This window comes from Neofelis nebulosa, chromosome 13 (genome assembly GCF_028018385.1).
Source record: "Neofelis nebulosa isolate mNeoNeb1 chromosome 13, mNeoNeb1.pri, whole genome shotgun sequence".
NCBI classification, from domain to species: domain Eukaryota; kingdom Metazoa; phylum Chordata; class Mammalia; order Carnivora; family Felidae; genus Neofelis; species Neofelis nebulosa.
The window spans coordinates 38,382,818-38,399,406 of NC_080794.1; the positions used below are offsets into that span (position 1 = coordinate 38,382,818).

Sequence of the window (16,589 nt, forward strand, 5' to 3'; positions counted from 1 at the left end):
ATATGTAAGAGATGAATCACTGGGTTCTACTTCTGAAGCCAAGAATATACTGTATGTTAAATAACTTGAAAATAAATTAATAAAAATTTAAAAAAATAAAAAAATGAAGTATGGATGCTAAAATTTTAACTACTAGTAGAATATAAACATAATGAATAACTTCCAAATTAATAGAGGAAACAAGAAAAAATGTAACAGAAGAAAAAGAAAATAAAAAACACAAGAAAAAGGTTAAATACAAACACAAAACAAATGGTAGCTATAAGTCTAAATATTGCACATTATAATAATTATAAGTGGATACAATTTACCTATTAAGAAAAGACAGAGACTCTGAAATTGGATTTTAAAATTCTAGCTACATGCTATTTAAATAAACATTTCAAAAACAGAATGACACCCAGATATTAAGGGATGGGAAAAGTTATAATAGGCAAATACTAACAACAAGAAGAGTTGACATAATAGCATTTAAGCAGATAAATATTTAATAGAAAAAAATTTGCCAAGAAATAGCCTCTTTTAAAAAACTGTTTATTTTTGAGAGAGAGCACACGTGAGCATGTGAGTGGGGGAGGGGCAGAGAGAGAGGGAGACAGAGAATCTGTCAGTGCAGAGCCCGACGTGGGGCTCAAACTCATGAACTATGAGATCATGACCTGAGCTGAAGTTGGAGGCTTAACCAAGTGAGCTACCCAGGTGCCCCAAGAAACAGGCTCTTAACTATTGAGAACAAACTGATGGTTACCAGAGGGGATGTGGGTGGGGGGTAGGTGAAATCGGTAATGTAATACAGATCAAGGACTGCACTTGTCATAATGAGCACAGTGATGTATGGTGATGTTTGGAATTGTTGAATCACTGTATTGTACACCTAAAACTAATATAGTACTGTATGTTTTTTTTTAATATATGAAATTTATTGTCAAATTGGTTTCCATACAACACCCAGTGCTCATCCCAAAAGGTGCCCTCCTCAATACCCATCACCCACCCTCCCCTCCCTCCCACCCCCCATCAACCCTCAATAGTACTGTATGTTAACTATACTGGAATTAAATTTTAAAAAAATGCTTGCAATGCAAAAACAAAACAAAACAAAACAAAAGACAGCCAGCTTGCTAGGAGATTGTGCTAGTCACTTCTTTCTCAACATTATCCCATTCTCATCTCTAATAAAGAACTTTGATGCTTCATGAAAAAAATAAATAAGAAATTTCACTAAGACTAGAAAAGTCCCACCTCAGCCCCCAGAAGCTTGAAAACAGTAAAAGAATTTTTAGAAATATTACTTATGTTGACTCTTGTGAAAATAAATAAAAGAAATATCATTAAACCTGGAGTTGGGAAGCCCTAAAGAGCAATCTCTCACACACTACCATCCCTCCATAAGAAACCATAGCTTGCATTCCCCAACAGAAAGAAACTTACTTTATATACCCCAGCAGGAGGAAGAATTTCTTCCTGCCCATCCACAGCCCAACCAGTGAGAAACCACCACACTCATCCAATGAGAAGCCATAACAGCCCCTTCTAGCTTCCTCCTTTTGCCTATAAAAGCAAGCCTCTCCTCTGTTCTGGACTTGCCTATGCTTTGCCATAAGTTTGCTTGTCCCCATTTGCAATTCTCTGCTATTCCTGAAGCTATATTTTGCTTTTAAAAAGCTGACACTTTTTTTTTTTGTATTTTTTTTAAGGTCAACAGTCTTTAAAATTAGCCTTCATATCTATCTAGCAAGTCTTTTTTAATTGGGTAGAAACTGATTTTCATTCGTGGAGTGAAAATACAGATTTATTATCTTATACTTTTTCTTCCACCAGAATAAAAAAGGGTGCATAAATATAAAGTAGAAAAGCAAGGAAGCAAATAACATGATCAGATTTATATTTTATAGCCATCTCTATTGCTGCTACTAAAGGATTACAGAGGGCAGGGAGATAACCTAAACTCTCAGTTGAAAAATACAGACTACAGGGGCACCTGGGTGGCTCAATTGGCTGAGTGTCCGACTTCAGCTCAGGTCATGGTCTCACAGTTCATGAGTTCAAGCCCCTTGTCGGCTCTGTGCTGACAGCTCAGAGCCTGGAGCCTGCTTTGGATTCTATGTCTCCCGCTCTCTCTGAACCAACCCCACTTGTGCTCTCTCTCTCTAAAATAAATAATACACATTAAAAAGAATTAAAAGTAAAATAAAAATACAGACTACAAAATGATACATATGCAGTTAGCCCTTCACCAACACAAGTTTGAACTGTGTGGGTCCACTTATATGTGGACTTTTTTTCAAAACAGTACAGGACTGTAAATGTATTTTCTCTTATGATTGTCTGTTTTTTTAATGTTTATTTATTTATTTTTGAGAGAGAGAGGAGAGGTGGAGAGAGAGGCAGAGAGAGAATCCCAAACAGGCTCCACACCATCAGTGTAGAGGTGGACGTGGGGTTTGAACTCATGAACAGTGAGATAAAAACCCTGAGCCAAAATCAAGAGTCAGACGTTTAACTGACTGAGCCACCCAGGCTCCCCTCTTAGGATTTTTTTTTTAATTTTAATGTTTATTTATTTTTTAGAGAGAGAGAGAAAGAGAGAAGCCGATGTGGAGTTTGAACTCAGGAACTGAGAGATCATGACCTGAGCCAAAGTCGGACCCTTAGCCGACTGAGCCACCCAGGCACCCCTATTTTGTTTTTTAAGTTTATTTATTTATTTTGAGAGAGACAGAGCACGAGTGGAAAAGGGGCAGACAGGGAGAGAGAGAATCCCAATCAGGCTCCAGGCTGCCAGCGAAGAGCCTGATGTGGGGCTTGAGCTCACGAAACTGCGAGATCATGACTTGAGCCAAAACCAGGAGTCAGACGCTTAACTGACTGAGCCACCCAGGCACACCATGATTTTCTTTTCTTTTTTTAAAAAAAAGAAAATTTTTTTTAAATGTTTATTTATTTTTTGGGAGAGACAGAGACATAATGCGAGTGGGTTAGGGGTAGAGAGAGAGGGAGACACAGAATCCGAAGCAGGTTCCAGGCTCTGAACTGTCAGCACAGAGCCGACGTGGGGGTCAAACTCACGAGCTGTGAGATCATGACCTGAGCCGAAGTCAGACGCTCAACTGACAGCCACCCAGGCACCCCCACCATGATTTTCTTAATAACCTTTTCTTTAGCTTTATTGTAAGAATACAGTATGCAATACATATATAAAATATGGGTTATTGTTAAAGCTTCCAGTCAGTTGTAAGCTATTAGTACTTAGGTTTTTGGAGAGCCAAATGTTATATATGGATTTTTGACTGTGTGTGGCGGGGGGGAAAGGGGGCACATGGGGGCGGAGGGTCAGCATCCCTAAGGCCGCATGTATAGGATTAACTGTCTATCTTCAGGTCTAAAAAAATACTGGAACCAAGCAACTATACTAAAATTAGCAATCATTATATTAGGTAGAATTACCGGTAATTTTAATTTATTCTTCATGTTTTTCTGGATCTTTCAAAATGATTACAATAAACATAGTATTTTTATAATGAAGAAAATGTTACTTTAAAAAAGTAGGTATTTCTATAAATTTTCTTTACATAGGAATAGGAAGGAAATCTGAATATTATAAGATGAAAATTCACTAAATTTTTTAATGGAAATTCAACAGTATTTCAAATGGACTAAATTTTAAATTTGATTGCTTTCAACCTTTAGGACTTTAAAAGCTCACCTAAATATTTAGGGGTGATATTTTCTTCCAGGAGCTTGATCAAAATGCCACTGAAAAGGTCCAGGCAATGTTCACAGCCATTGACGAGCTCTTGTATGAGCAGAAGTTGAGTGTGCATACTAAGAGTCTACAGGAAGAGTGCCAACAATGGACATGCAGCTTTCCTCACCTCAGGTATTAAAGCCCTAGATCTGGCTTGTATTCATGACTAATACTAAAATTTGAAAAGCAAATATCTAGGGGCGCCTGGATTGCTCAGTTGGCTGTGTCCGATTCTTGATTTCGGCTCAGATCATGATCTCAGGTTGGGGGATCGAGCTCCACGTCAGGCTCCACACTGAGCATAGAGTCTCCTTAAGATTTTCTCCCTCTGCCCCTCTTCCTCACTGTCTTCTCTGTCTCTCTAAAATAAAAAAAAAATTAAAAAATAATTTTAAAAAAGCAGATATCCAAAAAAAGCTTGTATTCTGAAATCTTTATGGACTTGGTTTTAATGAATGTAAATAAGGCCATATGGTATAAAGACTGCACTGAGAGAAAACTGAAGCTGATGGAAGTTTCTTAGAGTGTTCATAACTACCACCATGTTGTCCTAATTGAGAAAAACAGTCCCTTTACCTGCAGCTGAGATCTATGCATCGTGGCTGTCCAAAGAGCTCTTCTTTGGAGCAAGAGGGTCAGAAAATGTATTTGTTTACACTGTTGTCTACAAGAAAATTCTTACACAAATTTAAAAGCAGACATAAGCTGTTAGGAAGCTTCCCTCACTTACTTCCCTTACTTCCCTTACTTATATAGTAAGTATAGTAACTATAGTAAGTTACTATACTTACTACTTAAAATTTATACCTAAAATTTATATAGCATCATGTTCTTAAGAATATAATTTATAGTTTTCACTAATTTGGCCTGGCTTTCATCCATTTTAGCAGATTTAATGAAGATTATTGTAGAGGATGGAGGGAAAATTACAAATTTTTGCTCAGTTTCCTTGGATTTTTTCAGCAGTGTGAGGCTATAGCTTTATCTTTTCCATCTCTATTCTGTGGAAGAAAGCTATAACCTGTAATAAGATTCTGGATTCACATTTTTCTCTTAAGAATCATTCTTAATCAGTAGCGTACTAAGTATGCACTGGACTTTTATAGAGAGCCATCATATTTGTTCCAAGAATATCTACATTTTGTATGTATGCCAGGTGAACGTGCTTGATTATCTCTTTACGTTGTTCATTTTGAAGGATCCTGGGTAGGCAGATAATCACTCCAAGCGAAGGATATGGACTGTATCCTAGATCCCCTTCTGTTGTTTCAGTTTCACATGAGACAACACTTTCTCAAGAAAGAGATTCTACTATGTAAGTATTTCTAATATGTAAGTATTTATGTATCCAAAGTGTTATATTCTGCCAGTTATAGTAGGGGATTAAAAAACTTATGTTTTACTTGATGGTATTTAATAAAGCACAGAAAATGCTGTTAAGATTGACCACAGTTTTTATGCATAGAGAATTTTATTATATAATTTTTTTGTTCAAAAAGTAAGTCATTCCCTAGGGTTTAAGGATACTTTTGTTATTCAGATATATCTCTATCTCTATCTCTATCTCTATCTCTGTCTATGTCTCTATCTCTATGTCTCTATCTCTATCTCTATATATTTATAGATACAGGCATTTCCTTCTTGAAATAAAGTGTAGATAGACTGGTTTCAGGAGATTTAGGAGTTTGAGAAACACACTTTAAAGATTTTTTGAAAAAATACTGAAAAAGTAATTTTTCTTAAACATATAATATTAATTACAACTTAATTTCTTTACAGAAGTTAAACTGCTATTAGTTTATTAACTTAAAATGGGTAATTAGTATATTTAAAATAGCTAAATTCTTTTGAACACCTCAAACTCTTTAAACAACAGCAAAACAAACCAAAATAGGATTGTTCCACTCTCTTACATCATACACAAAAATACATTCAAAATGGATGAAAGACCTGTGAGACTTGAAACCATAAAAATCCTAGAGAACACAGGCAGTAACCTCTTTGACATTGGCTGTAGCAACTTCTTTCTAGATACATCTCCTGAGGCAAAGAAAACAAAAGCAAAAATAAACTATTTTATCTTTATTTTTTTTATTTATTTATTTTTGGGACAGAGAGAGACAGAGCATGAACGGGGGAGGGGCAGAGAGAGAGGGAGACACAGAATCGGAAACAGGCTCCAGGCTCCGAGCCATCAGCCCAGAGCCTGACGCGGGGCTCGAACTCACGGACCGCGAGATCGTGACCTGGCTGAAGTCGGACGCTTAACCGACTGCGCCACCCAGGCGCCCCAAAAATAAACTATTTTATTTCATCAAAATAGAAAGTTTCCGCACAGTGAAGGAAACAAATCAACAAAACTAAAAGGCAACCTATGGAATGGGAGAAATTTGGAAATATTTCCAAATATTTTAAATATTCTTCTTAAATATTTGCACATATTTCCAAAATGTGTTCAAGTCAGATTTTCCCACTAGCCTTGCTGAAAAGTGCCACAGGTGTATTCTTTTTTTTTTTTTTCATTAAAAAATACTTAAGGTACAAAAGTATAAAGAATATCACAAAATATACATTGGTTATATTTAATATTTCGTTAAACAGAGCCATTTAAAAAAACTGTACTGCTCAGATTTGACTGGTTTTCTCCAAAGTAAAGATTCTGAACTGAATGAGTCATCATATATTCATTGAATACCTGGGTAGGAAGAGAAATTTAAATATAAATAAGAGAAGATCCCTGCCCTTAAGGCATATGCATTTTGAACTATGATGGAGTTACTGAAATAAGCATATTATCTCCTGAGGTACATGAAAGTTGTAATTATTAATATTCTTAATTTTTTCATCAATTTTTTTATTGAAAGAGACTTAAATATAAAATACTGGTATCAGGTGTACATCATAGTGATTCAGCAATTATATAAATTACAAAATGCTTACCACAATAAGTATAGTTACTATCTGCCACCAAAGTTATTACAATATTATTGATTATATTTCCTATGCCATACTTCTCATACCTGTGACTTATTTATTTTATAACTGGCAGTCTGTACCTCTTAATACCCTTCACCTATTTTGCCAACCCTCCAATCCCTATTCCCTTTAGCAATCACCAGTTTGTCCTCTGTATTTATGAATCTATTTGTTTTGTTTTGTTTATTCCTTTTTCTTGGTTTTTAGATTCCATGTTTAAGGTAAATCATATGGTATTTGTCTTTTCCTGTCTTATTTCACTTAGCGTTATATGCCCTATGTCCATCCATGTTGTAGCAAATGTCAAGTTCCAACCTTTTTCATGGCTGAGTAATACTCCATTGTATATACATACCACATCTTCTTTATCCATGAAATCTATCTGTGGACACTTAAGTTGCTTTCATATCTTAGCTACTGTAAATAATGCTGCAATAAACATAGGAGTGCATGTATCTTTTCAAATTAATGTTTTTATTTTCTTCAGGTGGAATTCAGTGGTGGAATTACTGGGTCATATAGTATTTCTATTTTTAATTTTTGAGGAACCTTAGTGGCTGCACCAATTTACATTCCCACCAATAGTGCATGAGGGTTCCCTTTTCTCCATATCCTTGCCCATACTTGTTATTTCTTGTCTTTTTGATACTAGCCATTCTGACTGGTTATTCTTAAATATTTTTAAACTTATCTCATAGCCTTAGCTGTTGCATCTGAAAAGACAGCAAATAGTATTTGATACTGCACAGTACACCTAGGCAGAGTAGGTCTATGGCTAGTGTTTATTCTTTCTGTTCTGAGAAACAATAGGTATTAAGACTATGAATAGTCTGGGGAGATGTCAGCAGGGCAAGGGATTTTGAGCTGAAACTCGTATGACTGAATTGCTGTAGGAACTGTTTATGTTATATACAATTAATAATTGCTTTTTCCTCTCCCAGATTTGGTATTAGGGGAAAGAAGTTACATTTTTCATCTTCTTATGCTCACAAAGCATCTCCCATTGCCAAATCCCCTAGTGTGTATTCTATGGAAAGAGAGGAGGAAGACTGTATAATCTCTGAAGGAATAATAGAGGAATACCTAGCATTCGACCACACTGATATGTGAGTGTTAAGTATTTTAAGCTTTTTACTCCCCTCCTATTTTGTGTATTAATATCTGTTTTTTTCTAATGTTTATTTTTGAGAGAGCATGAATGGGGGAGGGTCAGAGAGAGAGGGAGACAGAGAATCGGAAGCAGGCTCCAGGCTCTGAGCTGTCAGCACAGAGCCTGACAAAGGTCTCAAACTCACAAGCTGTGAGGTCATGACCTGAGCCAAAGTCGGATGCTTAACTGACTGAGCCACCCAGGCACCCCTCTATTTTTTCTAAAGTATACTACTCAGGGACACCTTGTGACTCAGTCCATTGAGTGTCTGACTCTTGATTTTGGCTCAGGTCATGATCCCAGGGTTGTGGGATTGAGCCCTGCATTGGGTTCTGTGTTGAGTGTGGAGCCTGCTTGAGGTTCTCTTTCTCTTTCTCTCTTTCTCTCTCTCTCTCTCTCTCCCTCCCTCTGCTCCTCCTCTCCCCCACTCATGCTTGCTCTCTCGCTAAAAATGGATTGAAAAAATAATAAAATCTACTACTCAGAACCGCCCCCCCGCAAAGACAGAAAAAAAACACAACCAAACAAAATATAAAGTACACAACCAATATTACATATAATTAGATTGATGTCACTTGGTTATTTATTTCCTATTACTTCTGAGGTACCTAGAGTTCATGTGCTTAGTTGATATAAATTCCTATTGCTTCCACATACCAGACTCGCTTGTGTATTTTCTTCCTGAATGTGTTATTTGCCTCTTCCTGAGATTAAACGTTTTTAAATGAGTTAATTTCTTTCTTCACATAATTTGATTTTACCTTTTGTAAATCATCACCAGTTAATTCATGGAAATCTGAAACTTTTCAAAGGAGCAGTTGAAGAGGTGTGAACTTTGTTTACGTAAATCCTTTTTGAAAAGGTATACACAGTTTATATAAAACCTTATACTTAGCACAGACTTTACAATTAATAATGCTTGTTTATATCCATTCTTATTGTATTCTGACAATAGTCCTGTGACACAGATATTATTTACCATCTCTATAGGATAGGTGAGAATCAGAGTGGTTAAATGATTTGTCTGAGGTAAAGCTAAGACCTAAAACCTTATTCATCTTACTCTAAATCCAGTGCTCTCTTCACTATCCTATGCTACCCTTCTGAAACATTAACCTCTTAAGCTATTCCTCCAAGCCTTTAAAAGTTCCAGAGCGCAACAAGTGGGAGAGAGGCAAAGAAGGAGGGAGAGAGAGAGAAATCCCAAGCAGGTTCCACACTGTCCACTCAAAGTCTGATGTGGGGCTCAAATTCATGAACCGTGAGATCATGACCTGAGACCAAGTCGGACACTTAACCAACTGAGCCACCCAGACGCCCCAAAAGAAAATGGATTTTAAATAAAGGAAATAAAATTCAATCTCATTCACAATTAGCAGTGCAAATTAAAACTATAACAAGGTACTATTTTATCTGTCAGACTGGCAGAGAAAACAAAGAAGTTTGATAATTCCTTGAATGGAAAAAAGGCACATTTTTTCAACACTGAAGATTATCTCTCTTTAGAGGAAAGTGGGCAATATCTTTCCATTTTAAATGTATATACCATTTCACTCCATAATTCTATTTATAGGAATTTATCCTACAGATATAATACCCATGTAGCCAAAGAACTACATACAAGAATATTAAGTGTCCTACTGACTATAAGAACAAAAGCCTGGTTGATCAATAACTGGATAGTTAGATATACTATGGTACGTCCAGTAGAATTCTCTGCAGCTATTTTTTCAGAGGCGTATTCATATGTATTAATAGAGATGGAGGGCCAGATACATTTTTAAATAAAAGGCCACAATGCAGTGCAGTGTATAACGTAACTATTTCCCTGGACCAATGTATGATGTTTGCTTCTGGGAATGGTGCCTGGGAGACAGAAATGTAAACTTATTTTTCACTACATAAATACATTTCCTTCTGTAGAATGTGAATTTTTTTTCATCATATGAAAGTGTTATCTCCTATAAAAAGAAATATAAATTTAAATACAATTAATACTAAATCAGCCTTCTCCCCAACTTAATGCCATGCCAGCTCTTCCTTGGGAAAGAAGTAAAGAGTCTTTAGCTGCCCTGCATAAACCTCTTAGCATCCTTCTTTCCTAGTTAGAGTTTCTTATTTAATTCTTGACACCTCTGCTACCCCAGGGATAATTTTCCCGGGAGAGGCCGTAAGATATTTCTTCATAGCCCAAGTGTTTCAGAATTTGCTTTGTGTTAATTTATAATACATCTATCATAGGTAAGCATATCTGTCAGCTAGATCTTTGCCCCCCAAATACTGGGGCTATTGGTACCCCCTTCCAGAGAAGAGACAGACTTGGCTGAGTTTCTGGACTACAGATAGCTACATGGTCTCCAAAAAGGCCTCACAGTAGCTTCTTGTGCTGGTGGGCTCCCCTCCTTTCCCTTTCCAGCCAAATGCCAATTGTTTGTTTGGATTAATAAAAGTACACTATTTCTCTAATGAATCACTGCCTCAAATAACTATGTGACACAGTCACATGCCCATCATTAAATGGTACATGAATAGTAATCTAAATGTTATCCAGTCACAACAAAAAGATTATTTCTGTATGCTTGTCATAGCTTATTGCTCAACTGACAATGTTCACTGTTCAAAGCTAAAAAATACACAATGAGACCTCAGTCTTCTTTTTCTTATTCTTTTTTTTTTTTTTTTTTTTGGCAGAGTAGTGGGGTGGGGTGGGAGTAAAAAGGGAAATTCAGTCTGTTTGAGAACTCCCTTAGGTCACAAGACAGTTTAACACATATGCTACATACATATACTGAGCTACATACATATACATGTGGGGAGGGGACACAAATCACGCTCCTGGAGAAGCACAAAACACAGTGGTGAACACTCAGTAAAGAATAACTAGGAAGTCTTATTTGCTTCTGTTACAGGGAAGAGGGGTTTCAAGGAAAGAAATTACACGCATCTCCAGAGAAACAGAAATTAGGGTACCCTCCCATTGCTCCATTTTACTGCATGAAAGAGGACGTCCTTGCTTATGTGTTTGACGACGTGTGGAGCAAAGTTCTGAGCTGTATGGAGCAGCTGACACGTAGTCATTGGGAGGGATTTGCTTCTGGTAAGGATCTTTGTGAAAACAACATAAAAAAATAATTATTTATGATTTCCAAACCCTGACTAGTCTTTCAGATTATATGTTTCATTACTGCAAAAGACTCACATTTGTATTTTCCACAGACATTAACAGATATTTAGACAATATTTGAAAATGAGTGGATGAGTAACAAGGCTATTCTATGATGACTATACTGTGTTTTATTTGAATATAATTATTTGTGAGAAAAAAGATGTGCAAGTGGCAAATACATTTTTTAAACTGCTCTACTTAAGAATAAGCGATTATACAATAAACCATTCATATTTAAAGTGTAAATTGGTCAATTGACCTATGTATACATGAAACCACAAAACAGTCAATATAATATATATAATACCTTTGTAATCCCTTCTGCCCCTGCCTGACCCCCAATCGCCACGTGCTTTTTCACTATAGTTTAGTTTTTATTTTGTAGAGTTTCATATAAATGGAATCAGGGTATTTCCTTTTTGTAAGCTTCCTTCATTCAGCATGATCATTTTGAAATTCATCTATGTAAATGTGTGCGTCAGCAGTTTATTCCCAAGAAGTGTTCCACTGTTGCACAATTTGTTTATCCATTTACCTGTTCATGGACATTTGGGTTCTTTCCAATTCGGGACTATAATATGCAAAGCTATTATGCACATTACTATGCAAGAATTTTTTGCACATACATTTCCTTTTCTCTTAGGTAAATTTCTAGGAGTGGAATGGTTTGATTATATGGTTAAATGTATATTTAGCTTTTTAAGAATTATTTTGTTTTTCTGTATTGCACAAAAAACTATCACAAACTTATCAGTTTCAAACAACATACATTTTTTATCTCACAGATTTGTGGGTCAGAAGACCAGGAATGGCTTAGCTAGTTCTCTACTTAGGATCTCACAAAGCTGTGATCAAGGTGTTGGCCACAGCTAGGCTCTCATGTAGAGGCTCACTTAGGAACAGAAACACTTCCCCTTTTGTGTGTTCTTAGAAGTATCGAGTTTCTTGTAACTGTAGGAGTCACAGCAGCTTTCTTCTTCAAAGCCAGCAAGAAAGGCTGAGAGCTAGTCAGCAAAACAGAAGCTTATATAATGTAACATATTCATGGAAGTGACATCTCATCACTTTTACCATCTTCTGTTGGTCTGGAGTAAGTCACACTCAAAGGGAGATTCTACAAAGATGTGAACACCGGGGTGCCTGGGTGGTTCAGTAGGTTAAGCTTCTGACTTTGGCTCAGGTCATGATCTTGCGGTCTGTGGGTTCGAGCCCCACATCAGGCTCTATGCTGACAGCTCAGAGCTTGGAGCCTGCTTCGGTTTCTGTGTCTCCCTCTCTCTCTCTGCCCCTCCCCCTCTCATGTTCTGACTCTCTCTGTCTCAAAAATACATAAAAACTAAAAAAAAAAAAAAAAAAAAAAAAATGTGAACACCAAGAGGTAAGAGTTTGTCCATTACAAAGAGTTTGTCCATTACAATTCTCCCACTTGCTCCTAATGATTCCTGTGCTCCCACATGCAAAATACACTAAATTCCCAAGAGACTTATTATAGCATAGCTCAGAAGTTCAAAATACTATCATCTAAATTAGGTCTTGGTATGAATAAACTTCCCATGAATGGATATAATACATTAAGTAAAGTTACTGGGGCCCAATTCTCTTCCATCTATATATCTGTGAAACTAAAGACTATATACATAGGAATATAAACATCTAACTATATAATCCAACCAACAATTCCTGTCATAGAGAAAAGTCGCCTTACCCCAACACACCCATCATACAATAGTGGGCCAGGGAAAGGATAACAGACATTCTAGATAAGGGAGGGGGGTGGGCAGAAATGAAAGGTTAAGTGGCACCTGGGTGGCTCAATCACTTAAGTGTCTGACTCTTGATTTCGGCTCAGGTCATGATCTCATGGTTCATGAGATCGAGCCCAATGTCGAGCTCTGTGCTGACAGTGCAGATCCTGCTTGGGATTCTCCCTCTCTCTCCCTCTGCTCCCTACCCTACTCACAGTCTCTCTCTCTCTCAAAATAAATAAACACTAAAAAAAAAGAATGGAAGGTTAAAAAAAAAAAAAGGTTTATAGTAATTCTGAAGTCCAGTTGGGAAAATACTGGGAGTTCTAGTCCTAGAAATAGCTCTCTGTTCCAACCTCTGGGCTCTTGGTTTTGCCCTCTGAATCATCCTTCCTTTTTCACATGTGTGAAAGCTAAGTAGTTTTATTAGACTGCTCCCTGGTAGTAGAATTTTGAGGGTCTGACAGCCTTCTTTCATTTAAACTCTTTCACCGTCTAGAGATACAAACTTTTCAAAGTTATAAAGTCCTGGTTTCTTTACATTTAATATTTTTTTCCATCAGTTTCTCTTTCTCATCTCATGTTTTATTGTATAAGTAGCAGGAAAAAAATCAGGCCTCACTTTCAATAACTTTGATTGGAACTCTTCTTAGCTATACATCCAGAACCATCACTTTAAGTCCTGCCTTCCACATGACCACAGGAGACCATTACACTAAACATTCTTCCACTAAATAACAAGCACCTCCTTCTTCCAGTTTTTAATAACATGTTCCTCATTTCCTTCTGAACCCTCCAATAGAGCATCCTCCAAATCCAATTTCTACTAAGTCTGTTCAAGGCAATTTATGTTTTCTCTATCATGTTTCTCAAAATTCTTCTATCAATGAACAATCAAAAATGAAATTAAGAAAACAGTTCATTTATAATAGCATCAAAGAGAATAAAATACTTAGAAATAAACTTAACCAAGAAAGTGTGAGACTTTTACACTGAAAACTACAAAACATTATTGTAAGAAAATAGGGAAGACCTAAAGAATTGGAAAGTCTGCCTGTGTTTTTTATGGATTAGAAGACTTAATATTGTTAAGTGGCAATACTCCCCAAACAGATTTGAATGAATGTCCAAAATAATATTAAAAAAGAACAAAGTATGAGGCTTCACATTTCCTGATTTTAAAACTTAGTACAAAGGTACATTAACCAAAACAGTGTGGTACTGACATAAGAATCGACATATAGATCAACAGAATAGCATCAAGAGTCTAGAAATAAACCCTCACATATACAGCCAATTGATTTTCAACAAGGGTGCCAAGACCATTCAATGGGAGAATAGTCTCTTCAACAAATGGTGCTAAAACTGGATAACCACATGAAAAAGAATGAATTTGGACCCTTCTTTCACACTACATACAAAGTATCAACTCAAAATGGATCACAAGCATACATTTAAGAACTAAAACTATAAAACTCTTAGAAGAAAACATAAGAGTAAATCTTAATGAGGTTGGATTTAGCAATGGATTCTCAGATATGACACCAAGACCACAAGCAACAAAAAAATCAATAGACTGGATTTTATCCTAAAAAAAAAAAAATCTATGTATCAAAGGATATTATCAAGAAAGTGAAAAGACAACCTACAGAATGGAAGAATATATATGCAAATCATACACCTGATAAGATTCTAGCATCCACAATATGTAAAGTACAATTCAACAACAAAGGGACAAACAACTCAACTTAAAAACGGGCAAACAACTTGAATAGGTATTTATCCAAAGAAGATACACACATGGCCAGTAAGCATATGAAAAGATGTTCAACATCCTTATTCATTAGGGAAATACAAACCAACACCAAAATCACAATGAAATGCTACTTCTACCCACTATGATGGCTACATTAAAAAAAAAAAGAAGAAGAAGACAATAACAAGTATTGGTGAGTATGTGGAGAAACTGAAACACTCATACATTGCTGTGGTAAGGTAGAAGGGTGTGGCTACCATGTAAACAGTTTGGTAGTTCCTCAAAAACTTAAACATAAGATTGCCGTATGACCAGCAATTCCACTCAAAGTATATAACCAAGAGAACTGAAACCTTATCTGCAAAAAAGCCTGTGTATGATTGTTCATAGCAGCATTTTCATAATAGTCAAAAAGTTAGAATTGACGCAAATGTTCATCAGCTATGAATGGAGAAACAAAATTTGGTATATACATATGTTATGGACTGAATTGTGTCCTCCTCAAAATTTATATGTTGAAGACCTAATCCCCAGTGTGAATGTTTGGAGGTGGGGCTTTTAGGAAGGTAATTAAGGTTAAATGAAGTCATAAGCATGGGGACCTAATCCTATAGAGTTGGTATCCTTATAAGAAGAGGAAGAGACCAAAGCCCCCTTTCTGTGCATGCACGGAAAAGTGGTAATGCAAGGACACAGCTGCCTACAAGCCAGACAGCACCTTGATCTTGAACTTCTGACCTCCAGAACTTTAAGAAAATAAATTTCTGTGATTTAAGCCATTCAGTCTGTGGTATATTGTTATAGCAGGATAAGTAACTAATGTACTATGCAATGTAATATTATTAGTTCATAAACTAAAATTAAGTAATCATGCATGTTACAACATGGATAAACCTTGAAAATATTATGCTAAGGGTAAGAAGCCAAACACAAAAGGCCACATATTGTATGATTTTATTCAGTTGAAATGTCCAGAACAGGCATATGCATAGAGACACAAAGTAGTTTAGTGGTTGCCAAGGGATATAGGGAGAAAGGAATTGGGAGGTATGTGGTATCTCTTTGCAGTGATAGATATTTTCTGAAATTAGATAGTGGTGCTGACTGCACAACATTGTGAATATACTAAAAACCAATTGTGTACTGTAAAATGGTTAAAAATGGTGAATTTTATGTTATATGAATTTTATTTCATTAAACATTTTAAAATATTTTAAACCTGTATGTAAATGTGAGTCTGTTGGTGATTCATTCTTTTATAGATATGAAAAAAATTTTTTAATTTATTCATTCTAAAAACAAAAGCAAAAAGTGTTCATCCATTTGTCCAACTCCCTATGCCCTGCCTCTAGCAACTACCAATCTCTTCTCTATATCTATGAGCTTGGTTTTATTTATTTATTTATTTATTTATTTATTTATTTATTTTTAGATTCCATCTATAAGAAAGATCATATGTTATTTGTCTTTCTCTAACTTCATTTAGCATACTGCCCTCGAGGTCCGTTCATGTTGTCACATAAAGAAAGATTTCATTCTTTTTTAGGGCTGAAGTGTATTTCCTTGTATATATACACCGCAGTTGCTTTTTTTTTAATCCTTTCATCTACTGATGGACACTTCGGTTGTTTCCATATCTTGGCTACTGTAAATAATGCTGCAATGAACATGGAGGTACATCTATCTTTTTAAGTTGGTATTTTCCTTTTCTTTGGATAAATACCCAGAAGTGGAATAGCTGGATCATATGGTAGCTCTACTTTTAATTTTTGTGAGGAAAATCCATACTGGTTCCTATAGTGGGTATACCAATTTACATTCCCACAAGCAGTGCACAAGGGTTACCTTTTTACAGCTCCTTGCCAACCCTTGTTATTTCTAGACTTTTTGATAATAGCCATTCTGACTAGTGAAACTGCATTTTAATTTTCATCTGCATTTTCCTGATGATGAGTAATGTAGAGCATCTTTTCATGTACCTTTTGGCCATCTGTATTTCTTCTTTGGAAAAATGTCTATTCAGATCTTCTGTCCATTTTTAAATTGGA

The 16,589-nt window shown here is 36.0% G+C and overlaps 1 protein-coding gene across 8 annotated transcripts in view; it reads left to right on the plus strand.

The window, feature by feature from the left end:
* FAM149B1 (family with sequence similarity 149 member B1) overlaps window positions 1-16,589 on the plus strand; it is an 86,869-nt gene that overhangs the window by 30,955 nt on the left and 39,325 nt on the right. For 7 of the 8 annotated variants that reach the window (XM_058696693.1, XM_058696690.1, XM_058696691.1 and 4 more), the window contains exons 4-7: window positions 3,738-3,880; window positions 4,947-5,063; window positions 7,666-7,830; window positions 10,784-10,971. In XM_058696693.1, coding sequence (XP_058552676.1) covers window positions 3,738-3,880; window positions 4,947-5,063; window positions 7,666-7,830; window positions 10,784-10,971 — 613 coding nt within the window. The remainder of the gene's footprint in view (window positions 1-3,737; window positions 3,881-4,946; window positions 5,064-7,665; window positions 7,831-10,783; window positions 10,972-16,589) is intronic. The other variant, XM_058696696.1, reaches the window with a different exon arrangement.